The 27,117-nt window shown below is 39.8% G+C and overlaps 1 protein-coding gene across 1 annotated transcript; it reads left to right on the top strand.

Moving 5' to 3' along the window:
* Positions 1-818: 818 nt before the first annotated feature.
* Positions 819-26,309, top strand: polr3b (polymerase (RNA) III (DNA directed) polypeptide B). The gene is made up of 28 exons (XM_042410634.1): positions 819-1,010; positions 1,340-1,372; positions 2,435-2,491; positions 2,577-2,641; positions 2,737-2,812; positions 3,807-3,907; positions 4,156-4,247; positions 4,346-4,463; positions 5,071-5,179; positions 5,958-6,080; positions 10,241-10,357; positions 10,444-10,578; positions 11,820-11,981; positions 12,904-13,104; positions 13,986-14,148; positions 15,241-15,394; positions 15,637-15,711; positions 15,849-15,947; positions 16,043-16,170; positions 17,279-17,488; positions 17,594-17,752; positions 19,344-19,461; positions 19,691-19,833; positions 22,272-22,375; positions 23,496-23,662; positions 24,344-24,457; positions 24,696-24,869; positions 26,049-26,309. Exons 1-28 carry the CDS (start codon positions 939-941, stop codon positions 26,176-26,178), a joined length of 3,399 nt encoding a protein of 1,132 aa, XP_042266568.1. The 5' UTR covers positions 819-938; the 3' UTR covers positions 26,179-26,309.
* Positions 26,310-27,117: the final 808 nt, after the last annotated feature.

Genomic DNA, 27,117 nt, shown 5'->3' with positions numbered 1-27,117 from the left:
GTATTAAAATCCTCCTTTACATAAGTACATTTAACAAAACCATAACAAGTGGTGGAAAGTAACTAAGTACATCTATTAAAGTATTGTACTGAAGTACATTTTTTTAGGTATTTTACTTACCTAGAGGGAAATGATATATTATTATAATTATATTATATAATATCTCCACTACATTTAACAGACGGCTATGGTTACTGTTACTTTACAGATTTAGATTTTACATACAAAACATGATCAGGTTATAAAATAGGAGAGTATACATTGTTACAGATCAAACTATCCAACAGTATATTGATTAGTTGGTGCCACAACCAGCTGCCACATTAAAATACTGCTTAATGCATTGGTAATAATGATGAAATAATATAATATACAGTAGTATAAACATTCGAAATCAGGCCATTCTGGATAATGAGTACTTCTTGATGCTTGGAGTACATTTTGTTGATAATACTCCTGTAATTTTTGTAAAAAGGCAAATTTTTTAATGGACAAGAAGCAAAACACATTTTTTTTTGGGGGGGGGGACTTTATGTCTAATGTATAATGTATGTAATAATGTCTGACTATTGTACAGCAATGTATTATATTTCTATCTGCTAAAGTCCTAATCTGACAAGTACCTAGAACAGCTATCAAATAAATCTTGTGGTATAAATATGCACAGGATGGAAATGCACAAATAAAGTATCTGTAAATGTTTGGGTTTTTTTTTTACCACCTACAAGTCAATGTATATAAATGTATATTTCACAGAAACTACTCATCCATCCATACTGATCTCATACCCGGAACCCTGTCTTTGGTTCCGCCCGCACGGACATTTTACAGCGAAACACACGACGAGACGCATGTTGCAGCGACTTCCGACGCCGTATAACAACATTGACAGTATGATCAGAGTTTTACATGTTTACTGTTGAACACTAGAAATAAATATGGAGGTTCTTGAAGACGAGTTTAGCGGCTTGACTCCGCAGCAGTTGGCGGCTCCTGTCGACACGGTGGCGGTGAGTTTAAAAGAAATAAAGACTAACGTTCACAGCACGAGCGTAGGTAGCAGGCTAACGTGGTGCAGCTAACAGGATAGAAAACACAACAAACAGCTTTATATACAGTGTGGACAGAGGATATGTGAACATAAACTATAGCCAATGTGTCCGTTTGTTTATTGTTTGTTAATTTAGTCACATAATATTTAATATTTTTGTCAGAACAGTTTGTTTAACTCACTGTCTGAAGTAATAGTTGCAGTTTCTGAGTAAAAAGTGTCTCAAATGAGTGATTCTGACTTAATGTGATGTGTTTATTGTTTTCTTTTGTTTCCTTTTTTTAACAGGAAAAATGGAAACTGTTGCCAGCCTTCCTGAAGGTAACACAGCACACCTGAATGTACCTGCTGTTTGAGAAAATGTGTTAAACATCAAAGGCTGCAAGTAGTGATGTGGAGATATGGATGTAAATCCTCTCTCACAGTGTTCATTGTGGTGTGTTCAACTGTGCTGTGATATTCATTTATGTCTACAAATAGAACATTTTCAAGAAAATAAACTGAGTAACTGTTTATAGGTAAAGGTCCGTTGTTTTTTTTAGTCCAGTGTATGAAATTGATGACAAATCAAGATACTTCATCACATTGATGCAACATAAATCTACTAAAATCTAATGTAGCCACCTGCTCATTTATTTAAAACTCAGCCCACAGTAGCCTCATGCACACAGAAATATTTAAGAGAATAATTATGTTCATTAGCAATTTATCTGCAGATATTTTTTGACTAATCATTGGTTATTTAGTAATGAAATGGAAGAAAACAGTGACGGATAAAAACTGAATTTAGGCTCTATTCTTCTGCATCATGCAGGACACAGAGGCGGCAGACTTGAAGGCTAACAGTCATTTATTAAAGACAGTTTCAGCTGAAAATCGTATCTTCATCATAGAGACATCATAAGTTAAAAAACAAACAAACCAACAGGATGTACAGAGAATTTTATGGTATGTCTACACTCCTGGGACACTAATAACATGAGTAACATTGTGGTTGCTAAGCTTCTGCTGTTTATATGTACAGTATGAAGTATTATCTGTCCAGACCAATGAAATGAATGATTTCAATGTTTCCTGTAGCCCATCTTGACAGAGATGTTTTCACATCTTGTCTGTGTTTCTGTTGAGAATGTATGTAGGTATATTAAGCGTACATTCTCTATATGAGTACTTTCATATCTCCTTAATGTTACGTCTCTGTGTCATCACCAAATGAGAGGGGAAATTAAATTAAAGATTTGTCACAAACAGAAGAGACAAAGAAAAGCAGCAAATCGTCACATTTAAGCAACTGGAATTAGTGAATGTTTAAGCAGTCAATCAATTATTAATGTTGACTACTTGAATCCATCATCTCAGCGCTGTAATGTTTCTGTTTTCCAGGTGAAAGGGCTGGTGAAGCAGCACATCGACTCGTTCAACTATTTCATAAATGTGGAGGTAAAACACAACCCCGACATGAATGTGTGTGTTACCGCTGTTTCAGCTGAATCCTGTGTGTAAATGTGAGCGTCTCGTTTTACAGATAAAGAAAATCATGAAAGCAAACGAGAAGATCACAAGTGACGCCGATCCGATGTGGTACCTCAAGTAAGTGACGAGATCTTTCATCGTCTGCTTCAGTCGACGATCAGACGAGCATTCAGCAGCTTCTAGACTCAATGATTTACATGTTATTCTTTCAGGTACCTGAACATCTACGTTGGCATGCCTGATGTTGAAGAGAGTTTCAATGTAACACGACCAGTTTCTCCTCATGAGGTGAGCGAGTTTGTTCCATAATAATAAGGACAATAGCAGGTTTTTAATGCTGAATATGAAACATTGTTGGATACATATGAGAGATCATGTAGTTTGACATAATTTTTGATTAGAGGAATTGGTACTGAAACAACCAGGAGATTGACAGAAAATTAACCAACAACAATTTTGATAATTGAGTCAGTAAAAACCTCAAACATTTGCTGCTCCCAGCTTTTCAAATGTGAGAATTTCCTTCCTCTGTTTTATAAAATTGAAAATTTAATATTTTGGTGCTTTGGACGGTTGATCAGACTAAAGAAGCCATTTGAAAACATCTCTTTTGGTTCTAGGAACTTATGTTTATTTTTCACAATATCTTTTGATATTTTAATGTAAGGCTGCAATTAACGATTGTTTTCACGATCAATGAATCTGTTTCCTATTTTCTCAATTAATCGATTAGTTGCTTGGACTATAAAATGTCAGAAAATTGGTGAAAAATGTCCATCAAATTTTCACAAAGCAAAGATGTAACCTAAGATGTCTTGTTTTGTCCCGACCGACAGTCCACAACCCAAAAATATTATGTTTACTATCATAGAAGATTGAAGAAACCAGAAAATATTCACGTTTAAGAAGCTGGATGAAGTGAGTTTTAACATTTTTTCTTGGAAAAATGTCTCAAAACAATGTATCGATTATCAAAACGGTTACCGATTAATTTTCTGTCGATTAACGAATCGATTAATCATTGCAGCTCTGTTTTTATGGATTCACTCAAGTGGATCACTCAAAAGTAATACAATGATGAACTGATAACTAAATAATGATTTGTTGTAGATCCAACAGGGTTATTTAGTCAAAATATCTAAACCTGTGATGTCGCTGCCTTTTAAAGATCATGTGATTCTGGAGAGGAAATCTGCTGTCAAAGCTCTTCAGATCAAAATGTCAGAACGTTTTCTTTTGCTGTTGAGATACAGCTCATCGTTCCTGCTTGTGTTTCCACCAGTGTCGTCTCAGAGACATGACCTACTCGGCGCCTATCACAGTGGACATAGAGTACACGCGCGGCAGTCAGAGAATCATCCGCAATGCGCTGCCCATCGGAAGGTTTGTGTCACATCTCTGACCTTCACAGTCGAAATTCACAGTCCAGAAAACCTTTTCATAAATCTTAATCTGGCATCTTTCACTCATCTTTACTATAAATTAATAAATTTACTGTAACTCTTCTCTGTGTTTGCAGTTCTTTCATAAGTCAAACTCTTCTTTCAGCAACAGAAGGCAACAACAAAACAAATTTGTTGACATATTTGACAGGAGTTCTTGTTATTAATGTTTAACTGTGTTTTCCTCAGGATGCCGATCATGTTGCGGAGCTCAAACTGTGTTCTCACAGGAAAGACGCCCATGGAGTTTTCGAAACTCAATGAATGTCCTCTGGATCCAGGTACTGCATCATAAAACAGTCATCTTAAAACCTGTTTCAACTCACGATCGACACAGAATGAAAGCAGCAACCATACACTGTGTCGTTTTTATTCACAGGGGGCTATTTCATCGTAAAAGGTCAGGAGAAAGTCATTCTGATCCAAGAACAGCTGTCCAAGAATCGAATCATTGTGGAGCAGGACAGGAAGGGGGCAGTCGGAGCCTCAGTGACCAGGTACTGTAACAACGTCTCCGCTAACCAGGAGCTCAGTGCAATGACATTTTTATTAAGTCCAAAACCTGCAGAAAAACCTCAAAAACAGGCAATATCAGTCTCAGTCCTTGTCAAACAAGCTATTCGATTTTGGTCATCAAATCCAACCTTCTGCTTCAGATGCTTTTCTAATAATCTACATTCAAAAAGTTCATATTTCAAACATAAAGCAGACAGAGTAGCTTTTCAATAATCACAGAAAGTGTGTGTGTAAATTTCCTCCCAAGATATGAAGATGTCTGAGGTTAGTTTTACATATAATGTTTTGATTTTGTCTCATTAAGAGATACTGTGTAATAAATTAAAGGCACAACTTGCAGAAAAATACTGTAATTCCTCGAGTGTTTACAGTGTTTAGGTTTCACACAATAGTTTTATAAAGGAGCGACTCCCTCTGAATACCTGAAATTGTCTCTTGTTGGAGTTATAAGAAAGACAACTAACAATATTACTTTTGTTTTAATTAGTTGCCCAATTTTCCCAATTTTTTTGTGTGAAACTGCTCATCCTCCATGTCTGACCTCCTGTTTCTTCTTCTGACTGCTCTTCTTCTTGTCTCTTATTCCAGCTCCACTCATGAGAAGAAAAGCAGAACTAACATGATTGTCAAACAAGGCCGATTCTACCTGAGACACAACACGCTGTCGGAGGACGCTCCCATCGCCATCATATTCAAGGTGAAAAGTGCTTGTAATGAGGATGAACACAGCTTAGAGACGCCGTGTCCAGTAGAGGGCGCTACAAGACAGCTAGCTGACGTTGGAGGAAGTTGTGTTTCTCAGAGGCTGAAGCAAAAGTTTCTGAAATAACTTTATTTATTTTATTCTTCACTCTGTTTTTTTTCACAGAACTGTTTGTATTAGATTATTTCACACATCATTAATAATACATGAATTCACTTTAGTCAGTTGTAGTTTCAATAATTCATCAGATTCATTTTCATGTCGCTCTTCTCTCTCAATGAAAATGTCAGATGGCCAGCTGGCATCATTAACTTCTCTCCCCTCTGAGGACGAATCTCTACAAACACGTCAGTGTTTTCAAGCAGCATCATTATCCGCAGGACACAGTTTGCGTGCTCGTTCTGTTTGCCCTGCACTTGTATATCCCGGGTGACTTCTTCCCCAGTTCCAGTGTGGGACGAGTGGATCAGTTCCCACAGCCTCACATTTCCATAAGCAAATGACAGACAACCTTCTGACTCCCAGTTCACCTCTCGCTCCCTGTACACACACACACGTCTCCCCCTCACACCTCTTAGCTCACCTTTTGTTCCAGTTACTAATTGCAAAATGTCCACAGTGTGTGTGTTTGGTCTTTTTCTGGTCACACAGATGGACTACTTAAGTTGTTTTTAATTCTAGGACTGTTCACACTTTTCATCCTGTGAATCTTGCCGACTCTTCTCAGTTTTCATCTCATGACTGACAAACCGTGTGTACGTCAATCCCACAGGGGATGGGTGTGGAGAGTGACCAGGAGATAGTGCAGATGATCGGTACAGAGGAGCACGTCATGGCCAGCTTCGCCCCCAGTCTGGAGGAGTGTCAGAAAGCCCAGATCTTCACACAGACTCAGGTACCTCAGTGGTCCACAGCATGAAATTAAAGGAGTATTCCACCAGTTTCACACATAAGTTAGTTTACTAATCATGATTACTACTTTCACGTCTGTGAAAACAGGTGTATGAAGTCTGCTCTGACTCCGGAGGACATTCAAATAATGTCGTCATAGTAACAAAACAAACAAGCCTTGACTGTCCATGAACAATGTACATCAAAGGATGATGATAAAACAAGCATGCACATAGAAATTAGAAGAGAGAAAAAAAAGAAAGAATAAAATACAAGTTTAAAAAAAGTGCATAATGAAAAAAATAAACAATAAGTAGTTTGAATGTTGGGTTTTATTTGATATTTAGTTCACAGTTCAATAAAAAAAAAACACATTTAACAAATCTGAGGACTGTAAAGCTTTTCTCAGACCTTTTAACTGAACCTCTAAACTCTCTAAATTTTTGGAAACACGCTTATTTTCTTTCTTGATGAGAGTAAGATGAGAAGACTCTCGTGTCTGTACAGTGAATATGAAGCTAAAGCAAACAGCTTGTTAGTTCAGCTTAGCTTAAACACAAGTACCTCTACATCTCACTAGTTGGAGTCACTGCTGGTTGCCTGGCAACCTCACGGTGACTACAAGACTCAGAGGAAACTATAAAAGAAGGAAGAGTCATTATGTCACCGTGTAGCGCCTGAACGCACATTAGTGCCACACTTGAACGCAGTCAGTGGAGTTAGCGTAGTGGTGAACGGGCAGAAAGTTCCTTCATCTCTTCACTCTCAGTGTCACAGGTTAACAGTCTGGGTGATGGAGGCACCGATGTTTTGATGGGTTGTTATTTAGCTAATGTTTCATGTGTTTTTCAAGGTACATTTCATTAGATATGTATGTTAATTCAATAATTTATTTGCATGTAAGCTATGTTAGTGTTATGCTAGATTTATGCGTATGTGATTGAGGTTAGTAACAGACTAACGCTAGCAAGTTAGCTAAACTATGATAACACTTTAACTAAATTAACTCTGAGCCTTTTAGGTAACATTATGTAATGAAAAATCTACAATTTTTGATCTGGCGACCAGGCGTTAGGTAGATGGGCTTCAGACAAATGGGATTACAGCCCACGTGTTGATTGCTTCATTCATAATTACAGTCCATTGTTTTCTGATGATCAAGTTTGTTGTTTAAAGTTTTTCTAAATTTTCCGATAGCCATGAAATGTTTGCATTTGTTGTTGTATAGCTAAGGGTTAGTTAATAGCCTACCGATGCACAGTTAATAATCAGAGGAGGTTTGTAAACGTTTCATTTGAATACGTGATATTCCCATGATAATAGCTATTATTAGCCCTGTTAATCATCGTAATGCAGTCTCTGGATCGAAATAAAAGGAAGAGAGAAGGAATGAAGAATACAGAGTTTTTAAACATTTATTTATACTAAACATCAATAATTTCAAGGGACACTTCACTTGCAACTTTTTTTTAAATTTGCCATGGTGAGCGTTTTAATTTGACTCACCATGAGTCCTGTAAAGTATGTCTATAATCATCTTTGGATGCTATTTGGAGACCAACAGCAAATAAACGACTGCACACATTTGGAAAAATGAGTCAGTGTTCTCTGAAGTTTGTTCTTTCATTTGTTAGTCACTTCTTCATCAAAGGTCATATGACGTAGATACGTTGGGTTTAAGTGTGCCTCTCCCATAGGCTTCAATAGAACTGGCACCAAAGTCTGGCACCAAGCAGAGCAAGAACGTTGGCATTATGACGTAGTGACCCTTTCTTCTTTTATAGTTTCCCTGCAAGACTCCAGGAAGTTACTGCATTTGGCCAAGAAATAGTCGGGATCATAACCAACCGTAAAACCACAACGTGTCATTTTTACGCTCCAGTTTTTGTACAGATTGAACAAACAAAATATTATGTGTTAATTAGTGTGTTTTAGAGGTGCTAGTAGGTGGATTATGTTCCCTTTAGACAGAGCCAGGCTAGCTGTTTCCCACTGTTTCCAGTCTTTGTGCTAAGCTAAGCTAAGTGGTGCTGGCTTCATATTGACCAGACAGACGTGAGAGTCGCATCGTCTCCTCGTCTAACTTGACAAGACAGCGACTAAGAGTATTTTCCAAAATGTTGCAATATTCCCTTAAGGACATTTTCTAGTAACATTTATATCATGATGAGACAAATGTATATAAAATCACATATGAAATAATCAAACTTATGGTCAAAGCAGTGACTGTTTCTTTCGTTTCCAAACTTCAGTAGCTCATTAGTTTTTAAATTACTTTGTTTTTTGTTAGTTTTTAATTAATTTGGACAACAGAAATGTGTAGAATGACATGATAAGATCTTATCATTACAATATGATTCAGCTGGAAGTCAATAAACGCTGATATTGAATTACGACCCCAACGTCTGCTCATCGTCTGGCCGTCACTGCTTCTGAAGAGCAGGATGCTGCTGATGACAGAAGGTATTTTCTTTGTCTCTCTGTGATCAGATGACTAAGGTTTTGTCTTACAGCCAGTTAAGTAATGCGTTTCATGGGTTATTCAGGAGGCCCACGTGTTTTCTTTGACATCTACAGATGAATGCAATCGGCCAATTTGTTTTTCATAAAGATTATGTTGTTAGACGAACCACTGATGCATTGATGAGGCCACATTTGCTTCCTAGCAACCGGCCGCTGCAGCTCTCATGTTCCTCTGTCTGCCAGCCTCCATGATGTCTTTTCATGGTATTCATTGGTCATTGTATTGTGCACAATGAGGCCTAAATCTATATAATTAAAGGCAGATGAGGCTTAAGAAACATTGTTATCTGATTATGATAAGTAATCTGCCTAAACTAAATTTGATTGTCATTTTTTTTCTCTTTTTTTTAAGCAGTGATATACTTGGACATCAGATTCAAAAAGACATATTTTAATCATTTTTTTAAATTTCTCTGCATAAGACAATTAATTGACTTTCTACACTGTTTCCCTGAAAGTATTTATTTATTTATATATATTTATTTTTAAATATATTTTCTGCATTATGGAGGCCAGGGTGGGTGGTCTCGACCAAAAGTCTTCAGCCTCATTAACCTTTGACCTTTTCTATAGTCCTGTAGAGCGCTCCAAAGGAACACTGACTCAGGTGTGTGTGTGTGTGTGTGTGTGTGTGTGTGTGTGTGTGTGTGTGTGTGTGTGTGTGTGTGTGTGTGTGTGTGTGTGTGTGTGTGTGTGTGTTATGCCCATTGTGATTCACTTGACCTCCCACAAGCTTGATACACACATTTGATGCGCTCTTTCTTTAGAAAATTCCACACACATGAATCATTTCACAGTCAGCATGTTTGCAAAATAGCTTTAAATGTTTAAGCGTAACAGTTGTTTTTTCATATTTCTAACTGAACTGTTGGCCAGCGCTGAGTTACAAACCTCAGTGCTTTCATAAAGTATCTGCATATTGTTTTCTTTTTTGTTGTTTGTTTGTTTCTTACTCTGATTCTGTCTTAATTTCACTGTTGTACATAGTGTCCTAATTGTATGCAAATACTTATTTTTATCTATCTATATTATTGATAGTCTATTTTATTGTAGTTTTAGAACATTTCTGTATTTTTCTAGTTTTTGTGTGTGTGTGCATCCAAGAACAACTGTATGACCTAAGTACATTTGATTTTTGTGCGGACTGTGATAATGTCGACTTAATTATTTGGAGATCTTGTGGCAGGTGCAAGGAGGGTTGTGTTTTTTTTATATAAGCAATAATAACAATTGATCACAGAAAAAAAGTTTTATGTATTGATAGTTTGCATCGAATTCTTGATCAGATTCACTTGTCTACTCTTTGAACAGATATTTCCTCATCTAAACAATGATGTCTAATTTAAGACTGTTGGTTAAAAGAGCACTCCAGAAATTTTCAGACTTTAAAAAGTTCCCTCCACGGCCGCTGAAGACTTGATGTAACTGTTTTCACAGTCTGAGTAATCATCCTTGGGATAAGTAATGTGGTATTTCTGTGTAAAATTGGTGTATTTCCCCTTTAAAGTTCTTTATGCAACACTGATGCATCAAGTTGTTTATACATATTATAAAAGAAGGTTAAAACATGTTTATATGCACCAAACTAAGGTATGAAAAAAAAGATCTGACCTCTGCTGTGTGTGCTGCTCTGTGTCTCAGGCTCTTAGGTATCTCGGGAATAAAGTGCGGAGACAGCGCATGTGGGGGGGACCCAAGAAGACCAAGATGGAGGAGGCCAGAGAACTGCTGGCGTCACTTATTCTCACACACGTGCCTGTATGTAAATAGACAGACAAGAGTGTTAGAATATACTCAATGTAACGACTCATTATAGTTTATAAAAACTTATAATTTGTCTTCAGGTCAAAGAGTTCAACTTTAGGGCCAAGTGTATTTACCTGGCTGTGATGGTGCGGAGGGTGATCCTGGCTCAAGGGGACAACAAGGTGGACGACAGAGATTACTATGGCAACAAACGTCTTGAGTTGGCCGGACAGGTGAGCCTCTATCCTCCATGTGGTCTCATTTACTGCTCATACCTTGTTGAATCAGCCATTCAATCACTGTTTTAATGCTCAACATTATGTGAATAAACCATCATGCTCATTAAGTTTAGTTAATTTGTTCACTGATCAACAGGAAGCTGTGAATGAGTTCAGATCTGCAAGTTAAAAGGCACCCGGTCAATCTGGCTGTTCATTCATTCATTTTCAACTGAAAAGTGTTTATTCTTTACTCATAGAGCCACTAGAAAACAAAACAAGCTTGATGCTTATTAATAATACGCGTATAGAAACGTACGGCGTACTCACATGTGCTTCAGTGCGAATGGATCACAGAGTTGGACCAGAGGACAGCGGCTGCTCCAGCCCTGATCTCTCACCTGCATCTTTGTTCCTGCCTCCTTCTTTTAATAAGACTCTCATTATTTTCCCTCAGCTTTGTTTTTCCCTGTTTTGTTTTCTACCCACCTCCCTCCCTCCCCTTGTATTTCAGCCTGGCTTTGTCAGGAGAGAGATATGCAGTGGCACCAAAATCCCAAGGCTGTGGAAGCATGGGGATTTTTCAGCACTGTGACAATAGAATTGCTGCCTTGACTGGAGCGATTGAGCTAATCCGCAGGCCCGGCTCTGATAATGTAATTACTGCTGTCTTAAGGCCTTTAATTTCCCCCCCCAACCTGCTCTGTATAAGGAGCAGGAGATGGGAGGAGGGGGGGCACAGAGCCCTCTTTCAATAGGGGCTTACACACTAACAACGCCAGCAATCTCCTCACTCTCCAATTATGGTTCCCTGACATTCAACTAATTGGCCTGGCTGCGCAACGGAAGCTTAATTTCTTTATTAATTTCAAGCAGCGCTGCCTGTTTGTTTTGATGTATGCTAATGCAAAGGGTGGGGTGGAGGGGGGTGGGGGGGTTGTGAGAGAGGTTGCCTCCTGTAGGCCTGATGGAGGAGGACAGGGACCTGGGAGGGGGGCCAGGTCAGGCTTATCAGTGAGCCAGCACACCTGGTTATTAAATTTTGACTGTAAACGCACCTCGGCGTCGATTAGAGACACCAACAGATGCCAGGAGATCTGAGAGCCAGACTGTGTGAAGAAACAATGACGACTCTATCTCTGAGACAACTGTTGTTCTCACTCAGTGGTTTGTTTGGAAACTTGACAAGTTAAAAAAAAATATATATATCAACTCGTATGTTTTTACTGAGGAGAGTCTCCCTCTGTCCTTCCCAGCTTCTGTCTCTGCTGTTTGAAGATCTGTTTAAGAAGTTCAACTCTGAACTGAAGAAAATTGCAGACCAGATCATCCCCAAACAACGGGCAGCGCAGTTTGATGTGGTAAAGCACATGCGGCAGGATCAGATTACCAACGGCATGGTCAACGCCATATCAACGGTGAGCGGGTGTAGAGTTGAGATATATAATTAAATAAACAAAAATATAAAGGATACACCTCTCCACCAACATCAGCAAACATCTACTGACAGATATTTGATAGAGAAACTGAATCCTTACCTGATCTGCTGGGAGAAACACTTTTTGGGGGTAAAAAGTAATTAAATGTAAGGCTTTAATTGTATTTCAACAGTTGTATCTATACTTCAAGATCTAAATGCTGTTTAGCTGAAAAAGTTATCAGCTGTTTTCATCCTTAAAGCTACTCAGCACCAGCTGCAAAGAGCAGAATGCCATCTTCAGCGTCCCACACAGCGCACGTTATTATTATTATTAAAAGAAAAATATAGTTCAAGCTTTGACTACTAAACATAACTTTTTTTCTATTTGGATGATGATTAACTTGCATTTACTTTTTTAAAGCAGGTAAAACAAAACACAAATCAACAAAGACATTATTATTATTTATATAAAACAGTATAACTACAAACTATAAAATGCCTGGATGCCTGTATTTCTACATTCATGTATCATGCTTATTTTCAACACACATTTGATGATGAAAATGATGATGAACTCAATTAAAACGGCACAGAGGTGAGAAGTCAAACATCAGAAAGTGTGTTAAACTTTAGAAAAACCATCATTGAACCTGAGATCACTCTGAACCTCCACATGTCGGACAGATCAATGACTTTCTGACTATAGCAGCTCAGTTAGTGCAGGAGTTTGATTTTTAGCTCAGAAGTTTTGTTGTCAGTTGTAATTTCATGTTTCCCCCTTTGCTTAGAAAGCACCAGCATACTTGTTTTAAGCATAATTGTAATATATTAATGCTGAATCTTATGACTTTTTGTGCATGGAAATGAGTTAACATGTGAACACAGATGTTTTTATTTCTCTTGCTGTTTTCTGTCCAAAGGGCAACTGGTCTCTGAAGAGATTCAAGATGGACCGTCAGGGCGTCACCCAGGTTTTGTCTCGTCTCTCCTTCATATCGGCTCTCGGCATGATGACCAGGATCTCCTCCCAGTTTGAGAAGACCAGGAAGGTCAGCGGGCCGCGCTCCCTGCAGCCCTCACAGTGGGGCATGTTGTGCCCGTCTGACACCCCTGAAGGAGAGGTGAGTGAGCACCTGAGCAGGTATTCATGCATGTATGTACTCGAGCGTATAGGAACAAAGTTATTCTGTTTGGTGTTATTTATGTTGTGATTCCTGTCCACAATGTTAGTGTGCAAGCAGCAGCATAGTATAGAAGTAAAGGCTGATAATTATTTTAACTATTGAAATAATCTTTTAGTGTATAAAATTTTAGAAAATGGTTAAAAAAATAATAATTACAGTTTCCCAAAGAATGCAAGGTGACATCTTGTTTGACATTTGTTTTACCTGACCAGCAGTCCAAAAGTTAAATATATTCAATGCACAGTGATATAGAACAGAGAAAAAGCAGTGAATCATCATATTTGAGAAGCTGGAACCTGCAAATGTTGGAAAAATGTGTTTGGAAAGGAAAATATACTGTACTGCTACTGAAATACCAGTTTGTTTTATAGTTTTTTAGCATTTATTAAAATCCATTAAACATTCACAGTTGAGAGGATGTAATGTTTTTGCACTAGTGATGCTTAAAGACAGACAGCTCCCATTAAGTATTGACATGTTGGCCTAAACACAGCTGACTTGAGTCCTGTGTTACATACAGTTTAGCGCCCACACATCTGAAAACGTTCTCTGTTTGATCGAAAACTTTCTCTTTTTATTGGGAGCTATCGATACAGTCTGCAGATATTTTGTGACACATATACAGTTTTCATACAGTAGCTCTTGATGTAGAGAATCACAGGACAGTCAGTTACAGATATCATGCGAAGGATGTTGAATATCGTTGAAGATTGTGTAAAAATCACACACAGTATTCTAGTGTTGTTGCGTGTTGTCACGTGTAACTAAATACACAGAAACCTTTTAAATCTTTGCATTTGTCGTTCTGGTTTTTGTAGGCCTGCGGTCTGGTGAAGAACTTGGCTTTGATGACCCACATCACCACCGACATGGAGGACGGTCCGATCATTAAACTGGCCTTCAACCTTGGCGTAGAAGACGTCAACCTGCTGTGTGGAGAGGAGCTCTCCTATCCCAGCGTCTTCCTAGTCTTCCTCAACGGTAAAACTCCTGCGCAGCATAAATAAATAAATAAACACAGAAAGAATTAACGCTGGATGCTTTTGCTTTAGATCATTTAAAAAGAAAGTCTAATCCTCCCTGTTTTGAATGCATTGCTTGTGAACATGAAGGGAAAATATTCTGTGTAGTTTACAGAAGGTAATTTTGTATTTTGCAGGGAAGCTGATAAGTCATTAATTTCATGGCAGCAGTAGGTATTATTCTTGAGTCAGAACTTGGCCCCTTAATTACTGTATATGTTTGTCTCACCACTGATAACTGTCAAATTATATTAGCTGCCATACCATTTAATTAGTTGGTAGCAGCAGGTGTCAAAGCCCTTCAGAGTGTGTTCACTGCAAATGTGCCCTCACACAGAGGCGGAGCACAGAGTCTCTTCTGTTCTCCAGTCGCTCGTCTGTCAGACTTGATATGAACGCAAACCCCTGCAGCCAGTTTGAGCTGTTTTCACCAGTCGTGGAGGTTCAGAGTGCTCTACTGTAAATGCATGCTGTGTACCAAAACTGGCTGTTTCTCTTCTTTTTTCCAGTTTAAGGTTTGTGCACACACATAGTATCTATAATTATCTGCTGTGAGTCCTTTTTCAAGCAAATATGCCAAACATTTCCTCATCCCAGCTTCTCAAATGTCAAGATTTGCTGCTTTCCTTTGTCTTATATGATAGTGAGCAGAATATCTTCTGACTGTTTGTCAGACAAAAAGTAATTTGAAGACTTTCCCTTCAGCTCCGGGAAATTATATACATGAACATGAGCAGTCTAGAAAATAATAAGAAGATTAATCAATTATGAAAATAATCATTAGTTGCAGCCCCGCTGTAGACACAATGTGGGAATCACAAAGTGGAATCAAATATATCAGTCATCACTTTCAAAGATGGCTGGCTATAGATCATGACAACAATAAACTAAGTAAGTTAAGCTAATAAGTAAGTTATTGGAAATCAATGAGGAAATTGTTGAGACACTTTTATACTCTGTAGTTTAGTTCTTTCTTTCACAGGTGATGTTATGTAAATTATGTAAATATGTGCACTGTCTCTATCTTTATCTCTTTCCATCATATCCACAGGTAACATTCTAGGTGTAATTCGAGATCATCATAAGCTGGTCAACACCTTCAGGTTGATGCGCAGGGCAGGTTTCATCAATGAGTTTGTGTCGATCTCCACCAACCTGACCGACCGCTGCGTCTACATCTCATCTGATGGAGGACGTCTCTGCAGGTGGGAAAATTGGAAAACCTCTGAGCTCGTATCCAAATCTTTACAAAAGCAGTAAAAGTACTTGTTTCTGGTATACTAAAATTGATCATTAGTTGGGTATCTTGTACATTGTTAAAAAAAGGAATTTTGTCCTCTAGTTTATTGCCACATGTGTTGGAATTTAATAATAAAGAAAAGGATGAAAAGTGACTCATTGTTAGATTGACATTATTCTGCTTTGGTCTGTTTTTTCCCTTCATTAGACCGTACATCATAGTGAAGAAGGGGCAGCCGATGGTGAAAAACAAACACATTGAAGATCTGTCTCAGGGCTACAGGTGAGGCTGGAAGTCAATAAAGAGAGCATATAGTTTGTCTGCAAATTATTATTTGTGTTTGAAGAACAGATTTTGGTTTGATAGAGCTCCTTGTCTTGATTTGTATCATTTCTAAAACTCAATTTTCTCCACTCCAGGACCTTTGAAGATTTCCTGCATGAGGGCCTGGTGGAGTATCTGGATGTCAATGAGGAGAATGATTGTCAGATCGCCCTTTATGAGCACATGATTAACAAGTGAGTGGCACTAGATTTAGCTGACACATTAAAAATGGGAAAACCTCCTCCTGGTGTGTTTGTGTCATCCCACATGTTTTTTTTTACTTCCGTAGAGACACGACACACTTGGAGATTGAGCCCTTCACGCTGCTCGGGGTGTGTGCCGGTCTCATTCCCTACCCCCACCACAACCAGTCACCCAGGAACACATACCAGTGCGCTATGGGCAAGCAGGCCATGGGTAAGACTGAGCTGAGCAGGTAGCTTCAGTCAACAGTCAGGTCATTAAACTGTGAAGATCTCAAATCTCTTCTCAAACATCCTCCACACAGCTGCAGTATTTACTCCTGTGCATGCATACACACAAACACTGACACTTACAGTAATTTAATCTCACATGAACACTATTCTTAAGCCCCCTAAAGCTGCCGGTTCAGAGTTTAGAGTTTTATTTGTACAAGTTAAAATTATACAAAAGGACATTAGAATAACAAAAAGTAAAGCGAGCAGCGAGAGACAAGAAGCCTGCTGGTTTGTGTCCCCGAAACTCTGCTCCTGCTCTACTTGTCAGAATACATTTGTATGTGTGATTGAGTGTTTGTTCTTATGTGTGTGTGTGTGTGTGTGTGTGTGTGTGTCAGTGTGTGTATGCGCATGGACATCAAACATGGGGCGCTTGCGTAGGTTCTCTATTGTGCTGTGTGTGTGCGGAGGCCCTTTCCCTGCCAGTCACCCAGAGTGTCATTAGCAATTCATTGTGTCTGCTCTGGCTGTGCTCAGGGGGTCAGTGTGCTCAGCTGCGAAAGACCACAGAGTGTGCACCCGCAGCTCCTTGGTAACCAAAACTTCCCCAAACGGCCCTGCTAACATTCGTAAGAGCCACTGTCACCCCCACCCCACCGCTTTACCTCCGTCCATCCCTTCCTCCCCTCCCCCCTCATCTTTACAAAAACACAGACTGGAACTATATTTGGCCCAATATCCTCTGCCTTGTCTGTTTTGTGTGGACGGCCCTATACATGTGCAAATCTAGTTGTGTGGCCCGGGTCTATTATCACAGACTCTGTGCTTGTAGCCTGATTGTGAAGTAATAGCATCTGACAAATGTCAAGACTTCCAGGGAGGCCAGGCATTATGCCATAACTCACCTCGTTCCTCCACTCTGCTGCTCTGAGATGGTGCTAAGCAGGACCAGCCATGACCCACCCAACAGGAGGATTAAACACCTGTAGTCCTCTTATAGTAATAATAATGATAATAAAACTGATATAGGTATAAAATAAGCACTAAACAATGTTGAACAACAGGTATACAGATATAAGTTTTCTCTCCATGTTTCCTGTCTCCAGGTACTATTGGTTACAACCAGAGGAACCGTATCGACACTCTGATGTACTTGCTGGCGTATCCTCAGAGGCCCATGGTCAAAACAAAAACAATCGAGCTGATTGACTTTGAGAAACTGCCTGCCGGTCAGAACGCCACCGTGGCCGTGATGAGCTACAGCGGCTACGACATTGAGGATGCTCTGGTCCTCAACAAAGCCTCGCTTGACAGAGGTGAAAGCCGTTTGTCTGGTTTCTATGAAAAGATACTGTTTTCATATCAACAACCGGTTTAGGTAGGAGACTCTTAGAAAGTCTAATTTCCATGTTTCCCTCCAGGATTTGGCCGCTGCCTTGTCTATAAAAACGCCAAGTGTACGCTGCGGCGTTACACCAACCAGACCTTTGACAAGGTGATGGGACCCATGCTGGATGCTGCCACTCAAAAGCCCATCTGGAGGCACAGCATCCTGGACGCTGATGGCATCTGCTCCCCCGGTGAGTACCAGCAGGACCGGAAGAGCCCCAGCATGCTTTGCTGCTCATCACCACTGATGAGCAGCAAAGACTCTACTGATCTAATAATACATCTAATAGACATTAATAACGTATATCTTATTATCTCCGCCAGATGTAAGCCTGGAGGAGATCATTTGTTTGGTTGTGTGTGTATCTGTCCACAGCTAATCTCACATACTGCTGCCTAATATTTTTTGTGCACATTTATGACTGTATGCTCAAGGACATGTAGTGGTTTTGGGGATTCACAATTGTTGAAAATCTTATTTTATACCGTTTTATACCACCATTCACTACTGACTCCTCATTCCTCTGAACCAGCTGGTAGGGGCGACAAGTGATCGGCAACTGCAGCAAAAGTCATTTCCAGCAATCCGCTAGATTAAAAACAAATGACCCAATATGTTATCATCCACTAAAGTTAGGCACAATATGAGATGAATAAATCTCCATTTTTGTTAGCTTTGCTGCCATCTTGACTGTAACAGAGTCATGAGGGACAATTGAGTGAGATTCAACTCTTCTTTGTTTGGGAGGGAGGAGTTTTATTTTGTGTGGTGTGTTACAGCAAAAAATTCTAAATAAATAACAGTGTTTAAATTGAGAAGTTTGGACTTATCGTCCTGTTTATTGTTTCCTCATTAAGTTTATACAGTAAGGTGAACTCAGGAGGACTCTCGGTTACAATACCATTACACTATTCTATGCATCTTAAAGAAAACTGAGACTATATGTGCACCCAGACATACCTTACGGAGATCTGAACTCAACTGAGTGCACTCTTCTAGTTAGTATACTTTTGTTTTGGGGATGTTCAGTGTTTATTATCATCTGAGAAAAGAAAAGTGGTTTGATTTGAGGCAGAGCAGATGGATTTCTGCAAAACTTGTAATTGTTGTTTTCCAGGTAGTTTGAAGAAGTCTCCATTGATGAGGGTTTTATACAGTATCCAGATTCTTTCTTATTATCACAACTTCATTTTATGTTGGTAAAGACAAGAATGATACCATAGGTGCAGTGAATTACGGTAATTTTGATTAGTTATCACGCTTTACACTATGTGCTTGCCGACTTTAAATTTGATTGTTTGAAAGTTTTGTCAGCAGGCAAAACAGCCCTGGCAGGTAGGGTGGATAAATTGTCTTTCAGAAGGTCGGGCAACATGTTTTCCACCGTGTTAAAGAAGTTGTACATTTTTTTTTTTTTTACAGTGGCTGCTTTCACAGGAAGAAGCTGGTCTTCATAGTGAGAATAAAGTGGACATTTGTTGGTACAAGAGATCAATAAAGAGGCTTTACAGAGAATTCTCTGTGAAATCACACCATTTAGCACACAAGTAGCCAAACCTCCCGATGTGTGTTTGAAACCAGCTATGAGAGTTTATGGCTGTGAAACATGGAGCAGAGAGAGTCTGTTTATCAGTGCATTTCAGACTGTGACTCTTAAATGTTTTTAAAAAGTTGCAGAAAAGTCTTTTCACGTCTTTCAGAGTGTCTGAAAATCTAAACGAGCACATAATGAATGAGGACAAGCCATCTTAACATTGCGTGATGTTTCTCGTGTGCAACAGGTGAGAGAGTGGAGAACAAGCAGGTGTTGGTGAACAAATCCATGCCAACTGTCACCCAGACACCACTGGAGGGCAGTACCCAGCCAGGCCAGCCCCAGTACAGAGACGTGCCCATCAGGTGAGCGCACATCAGCTCCCACCACCACACCCACCCACCCCAACGCGTTCACTCTTGGCTTTTACTGATGTCACCTCAATGTGGTCTCACCTGCTCAGCTTTTGTTTTTTAGAAAATGGATGGAGAGACTGAAAGCACAGCACAAAACTTGAGCCCTTGTAAAGTTTCTTAGAGTTAATCCTGCTGTAAAGAAAATTAAGGAGTGTGTTCTCTTGTTCTCTTTCTGCAGCTATAAAGGCTCCACAGACTCATACATCGAGAAGGTCATGATCTCATCCAACGCCGAAGATGCTTTCCTCATCAAGATCCTTCTGAGGCAGACCAGGAGGCCAGAGATAGGAGACAAATTCAGCAGTCGGCACGGACAGAAAGGTGCCATCCTCAGCTCCGTCACACCATCATCTTCAGCTCAATATGAGCTCAAACCTGCATTATAACAACACAAAGGATTTCATTAATATTCACCTCTCTGAGGCCAGATTTGGACCTGTTGTGAAAGATTGTACGTGACCGAACAAGAAAAAAACTTGTGCCTGAGCGTTTGTTGAGTCAAGTCCCGGTCGTTGTTGCTCTGTCACTGCCCTCCTGTCCTCATCTTTCAAGAGCTCTTTTCAATTAATTGGCTCTTTGTCCTGTGCCAGACTATGCAAATTTATTACACCCCAGCAGTATTCTGCTGCTACTGGGGGAAAAAGTGTTTACAACCTCCATTGTTTTGCAGCACCTCCCCTATAGAGGGCTTGTATGATGTTTTAATCAAAAAGCTAACTGGCGCCATGCATAATTTACTCTCTTCATTAACGCGGTGGCCACGGGGCGGTCAGCTCTAGATGGGACAATGTCTTCTGTCTCAGATAGTGACGAAGAGAGAGAGGGGTCGCTGGGGGGTTAGCTGGAGGAGATTTGGATGGAAAGGCCCAGATGTGCAGCTGAGGTACAGCCTGTTTTTAGCCAGACTCACGTTGAGGCATTCACAGCTACTTTAGAGAGTTAAGAAAAGCTTGTGAAGCTTTGTTTTTTTTTGTTTCCGGGGGGGGGTTTGTATGTTAAAATAACCACTTTTTCTTTTATTTTCAAATGGAAACCTAAACTGACAGATTTGAATCCTGAACCAAGGTTTTATTTAATTAGAAGTGAATCTGGCCGCAGCAATAGATCTCCCAGCTACTCATGACCAGTCTCATAAGTCCTGGTCAGCAGAGCAGAATAAGTTAATTATTTACCGGTCACACACACACACACACACACACACACACACACACACACAGCTGTAGAGGCTGTGCAGGGGTGCAGGTGGGGGAGGATGTGGAGGGGTTGTCAGTAGTGGGGGCCCATTGTGCAAGCCGCCAGCGTGGAGCTGTATGAGCCGTGATGGAGGGCTGTGGACCCTTGCTGTTGTCTTGCCTTTCTCTGCTGATTTCATGCCTCTTTTATCATTCACTTTCACACAAAACAAACAACACCGAGGATGTCTGCTATGGGAACTAGTGTCTCTCACTCTGAATCTCTCTGTTCACCTTCTCCACCATTTTCCACTTTCTTTCCTCCTCTGCTCATTCTTCTTTCACCCTACATTTACCCTGATATCCAAACTTTTTTTTTTACTGCCTTTTCTTTCTTTTCATTTTCCCTTTTTCCCTTCTCTTCTGGCCCTGCTGTACTCGCCTTTTCGCTCTTTTATTCACCTTCTCTCCTTCCTGCTGTTGGATGACTTTCCAGTAAATCGCTGCACTTGTTCCCAGTCAACATCCTGTTACAACATCCTGCAAGGCATCAACAGTCTGCGCTGTGGCCGGCTAATAGCAAATTTTTCCCACGTGCACGGATTCAATTTCTCCTCTCCAGTTGATCCCCTCCACTTCCTCTGAGTTGAACTGAAAGTCATGGATGTGTAATCCCAGTCTCCCTGTCAAGCTAAGCACCTTTCTCTACTTCCTGCTCTCCTTCTCTTCTCTCCTCTTTCTCTTTTTTTCATTTGCAAATGGGCCTACAATCTGTTTACCCTGGCCAGGGAAGAGTGCTTCGGCCCCTCAGCAAACATTTGCACTCACACTTAAACTCCTGGCTACCAGGGCGCTCGTCCCCCCATGTCATGTGAATCAAAAGAGGACCCTGTCTGTCCACATGAGTATGGAAATGTCATGCTCCGCCAGAGGTCCACACCAAGCTTCCCAGCAGCAATTCGACAACAAAACAGCTTGAAGAATGATGAATTGTGTCTTCATCATTTTAAGTGATGTTTTACTACAAATTTTGTTGGTCAGAAATGCATCTTTAGGCTAACTGACAAAGCTGGCTTTGATAGAGCTGCAACTAAAAATATTTTCTGTTCAAGTTAATCTGTCAAATTGCTTTTTATTAATCGTTGAGTCTGTAAAAGCCCCCCAAAAATGGCAAGAAATACCCATCACAAGTTCTGAGAGTCTGAAGTAATGTCTCCAAATGTCATGTTTTGTCCAACCAGCAGCCCAAAACCCAAAAATATTTCATTTACACTTACATGAAACAGGGAGCAGCATCAAATCCTCACATGTGAAAAACTGGAACCATCGATTTCTGGCACTTTTACTTGATTAATGATGATAAAAATGATTAATCAATTATCTAAAGTCTTAAACTGTCAACTAATTGATTAATTGACTTATTCTTTTAGCATTACTTGAAGGTAAATCTACATGCTCGTTACTTTTGTGATGTAATTTCTGTGAAAGCGCAGTCAACCTGCTGTAATCGTTTCATTGCTTTTCTTTGCCAGATGTGTTCATTGACCTCAATGTGTGTTTTTGTATTTGTTTGTGTATGTGTGTCAGGTGTTTGTGGCCTCATCGTCCCACAGGAGGACATGCCGTTCTGTGACACAGGTATCTGTCCAGATATCATCATGAACCCTCACGGATATCCCTCCAGAATGACGGTACGGCTCTTCACAAGTGTAGAAAGTCTTGATTAATCTGCAAAGTCTTTTTTTCTTTATTAGTAGTTTTTCTATTCTATACTAGATTCTATAAAATGTCAGAAAAGTACAATACTGATCAGAATTTTCAGTTTTCAGATGTCTTGACTAGAAACTAAATACTAAACATAAAGGACAAAGAAAAGCAACAAATCATCAGTTTTGAGAAAACGGACTCAGTGAGTGTTGAAAAGTGACCCAAAATGATCCATCAGTTGTCAAAACTGTTGCTAATTAATTCAACTAAACATTTCAACCATAATAATTTGGTAAAGATCCAGAAGGGGAAGATGAATTAATGTTTGTTGTAGTAAAAAAGTGGTAATTTGACACCTAATCCACAACCTGTAGACGATTGTTTTTTGGGATTTTTTTTTTTGCGAGTTCAGTCTGAATCACCTCAGTCGCTGTGTTGACCTTCGCTCTTCATAAGTTTGTGTCGGCTCTTCTGAGACAAAACCCTCATTATCCCAGCTGCTCTCCTCTCTGGGTTATCGTTGGCTTCCAGAGCACACGTCCATTGACGCCGCTAAGCAGCAATCTTACTGTTCACAAACAGATATTTGTTGCTGCGGAGACGGCTGCCAGCGAAGCCGCCGCCTGTAGCAGAGTGTGGAAGTTTTATCAAACATGCACAGTACATCTGAAGAGTAGGATGGTGCTGAATGTGAATGACTTGGCTGTGTTTCTGCCTGCGTTTTGTCCCTTTACACTGTAAAAACCTGAATGATCTTTACTGCCGGAGTTGTCAGTGCCAGCATGTTTGCTGCCGTTGTCATGGGGAAGACTCAGAAATGTTTGGCTCGGGAGGATGCTTCTGTGGCCAAAGAGTGAAATGAGAGTAGGTGTTTCCTTTTATGTGATGGGGTCAGGGGTCCTCTGGGTGTGACCTCAGTGGAATTGTTGAAATCAGTCATCCTTAGACTGCTGCTCCCACCCCGAGGGGTACATGTGTAATCTAAACGCATCCACAATATCAACATTTGGTCCCAGGAGAGAATATAAATGACAAAAGATTTATGTTATGAACAGAGCTGTTGTTTTATTTCTGGATTTCAAACGGTGTGTCTGATTCTGTCAGGTGGGAAAGTTGATCGAACTACTGGCCGGGAAGGCAGGTGTCCTGGACGGCCGGTTTCACTACGGCACGGCCTTCGGAGGCAGCAAGGTGAAGGATGTGTGTGAGGATCTTATCCGTTATGGATACAACTACCAGGGCAAGGACTACGTCACCTCAGGAATCACCGGGTAATAAAAAGATCCCGTTTTATCGTAGTAAACACAATACTTGTCATTTTACTGCTCAGTGTTTTCCAAAAACCATGTTATGAGGTCGTTTTCCAGTGGCTGCCTTTCATTTTTATTCTCTTCAGTACACTGTAAAACGCAGCCTGTGTAGACATGAATATTGCTTTGAGATATGTAATCATTAACTGAAATGTTTTTTTGTCAGTGATGTTGGGATTTCTTGTTTATTCAGAGAACAGCGACTATTTTATTAATTCTTCCACGTTAGTGGGTTCAGGAGCAATGACGACAACCTCTTTTAAGGGTCATCTATAGGACGTCGGATGATTCTCAGAGCCACTCCTCTTTTCAAAGCATCACCACAAGACAATAACACACCTCTGATTAATAGGTGAAACCTTCAGTCTGTAAAATATCCAAAGTCATGATAAAAACCAGTTACCAGAGGACAAAGTGATTCAAATCATTGGACCAAAAACCCATAAATGTTCAATATACAATCAGATGAAATGGAGAAGCAGCCATCCCTCATGTTCGAAAAGTTTTAACCAGAAAACGTTTTGTATTTTTACTTGATACATGACTGATTTTTATATGTTACCAACGAACATATTCCGTGTTGTAGCGTTGAAAAATGTTTATTAGTTTGATATCCATGTTTGACGGCTGTATTTTCCTCAGAGAACCTCTGGAGGCTTATATCTACTTCGGACCGGTGTATTATCAGAAACTGAAGCATATGGTCCTGGACAAGATGCACGCCAGAGCCCGAGGCCCCAGAGCTGTTCTAACCAGGTAAAATAACTGATAGTGTTCTCTAATATAACTCAGTTGATACTATTATACCCCTGTTTGTGAAGAGTGGTTATTCTTTGAGTTTGCGCCTCACATGAAAGATTTTTACATCCCGGAATTTCATTGATGATTATGCTGGACTTCTTGAATGTTTTCGTCACAAATAAAAATGAATACAATCCAAACTTCCAAACATGCATCAGGTTGAGTAAAACTGTTTCCTGTATTCGTCCGTTAGGCAGCCGACTGAGGGTCGTTCCAGGGATGGAGGCCTGCGTCTGGGCGAGATGGAGCGAGACTGTCTGATCGGCTACGGAGCGAGCATGTTACTGCTGGAGCGCCTCATGATCTCCAGTGATGCCTTTGAGGTGGACGTGTGCGGACAGTGTGGCCTGCTGGGATATTCTGGGTGGTAAGTTCTGTCTACAGCTGCAGATGTTTCTATCGGTGATCAGTTTCTCCTGGAAACCAGTGGATGACATTATTTAGTTGCAGGTGCTCGTGTGCTCTTAAGATTTGAAGAGACACTGTGCGACACACCTGGAACAAAGGACATCAGAGCTTTTGTCGGTCACTGTTTGTCACTCATGGTAACTCACATGATGCAGTGTGCATTAACGTGTACTGAAAGAACCTTAGTGTAGGATATTTTATGTTAGCAATACTGGAAATTCACATTTATTGGAGGGCAGGTCTTTAAAAGTGTTAGATGTGATCTTTAAAAAGATAGAAATGTCTTTATAGTCTTTATAGTGATCATTTCTACATCAGATCATTTAAACTGGACCCCTCTCTGTCTACTGTGTCTGCACTTTTGGGCTGAAACTCTGATCCTTGTTCAAGACAAAATAAAGCTGGAAAATAAATTAAGAACGTAACATTTCAATAGTTGTAGACATCTAACTTTGCATTTTCAGATCTTCCAGTAAAGGCTTTTTTAAGAGCTGCCCCCCCCCCCCAAAATAAAAAAGTCACATGCTTGTGCCTTTATATTCTGTCTTTCACTGACTGGGTTACAAAAATATGTCTTATTGTTATCAAGGTAAATGTAAGAGTTAGAACAGGACTTCTTGAATAACATCTGATACGCTGGTTTTATAAATAGTCAAGTCAATTTTATTTATATAGCCCAATACCATAAATCTTCAAATTTGCCTCAGGGGGCTTTATAATATGTACAGCAATACAACATCCTCTATCCTTAGACCCTTGTTTCAAATAGGAAAAAACTCCCTTTAAAAAACCCTTTAGAATCTCAGGAAGAGCAACAGAGGAGGGATCCCTCTCTCAGGACAGACAGACATGCAATAGATGTTGTGTGTACAGAATAGACAAAGGAAAACAAATTACAGGGAAGAATCTGATCAGGAGAATGTTGAGCAACTTCTAGGTGCAGGCAAAAAAATAGGACATGTCCGATATGATCACAGCTGGTTGGATCAGTCTGGATGGTCAGACTGAATCTGTAAGCACACAGCACCGGATCATTTTTGCTAATCATCAGCTCTGTACAAGTCCTCAGATCTGACAGAAATACAGTTGTGCTCTTCTGTTGTGCATCCAGTCTGATTTTCATTCCCTTTTCTTTTAGGTGCCACTACTGTAAGTCATCCTGCCACGTTTCCTCCCTGCGTATCCCGTACGCCTGCAAACTGCTGTTCCAGGAGCTGCAGTCCATGAACATCATCCCCCGACTCAAACTGTCACGCTACAACGAGTGACCCGGACAGAAACAGAAACACGGTCTGTGTGAGTGAAAGGTTTAGAGTCAGAGATATAATTTACAAAGTCTGATTTCATTTGTTAAAGATGTTTCAGCTGTGAATGAGCAGAAAGAAACAGGCTGAACTTGTTTCGATCTAATTACTTTTGTTGCTGTTCACGAGCCAAAACAATGTGAAGTTTAGGACATGATTTTTCTGTTTCATGTTGATAATTTCTCACCGTTATGTTCTTTGTATGTGTACATAATAAACACAAAAAGATTATTTCACAATCTGCAGTGTGTCATACAATTTGATTACTTATGCTTGAGCATTTCCTGTTTAATCACAAACATTAAAATGTTTACTTGGTGAGTTAGAATGTCCTCAACTCTAAATACAGAATTTCACCAAGGAATGAAGAACAACACATGAAGAAAAGATGGCAGGAGTTCATGAATATTTTGCAGTTTTTCTTGTTTCTTAAAAGACAAACCATGACTTTTGCATGTTTTGATTCAATAAATCATGTTCTCTACTCTCCATGTTTCTGCTTCGAAGCAGATGCCAGCCACTAGTTTTTACACATTTCAGTAAGAAATGAAAATCAACTTGAAGAGATATGAAACTTACTTGTATCTTGTTTTATTTTTGTCAAAGTTACCTTACTGTTAGGGCATCCAGCAGCATACTACAATAACAGCAACGTCCCTGATTCAGTTCTGGCCAGGGACCTTTATTGCTCATCTATTCTTTCTCTCTCTCTGACGTTCTCGTTTTGCTATCTGCTGTTCTACTTACATTACCCAGTAGATGATTTGTTAATTTTTAACAGGGGGGATGGCCCAACCCAATTAGGGTTACCCTAACCTTCCCAGTAAGTCTGCAGGATTATCATATAGGCCTATCTTAATTCTTGATATTATAATTATGATTATAATTTCCATTTAATAGAAC

Source organism: Thunnus maccoyii, chromosome 5, assembly GCF_910596095.1.
Source record: "Thunnus maccoyii chromosome 5, fThuMac1.1, whole genome shotgun sequence".
Classification (NCBI taxonomy): Eukaryota; Metazoa; Chordata; class Actinopteri; order Scombriformes; family Scombridae; genus Thunnus; species Thunnus maccoyii.
This window is presented reverse-complemented; position numbering and strand designations above follow the sequence as displayed.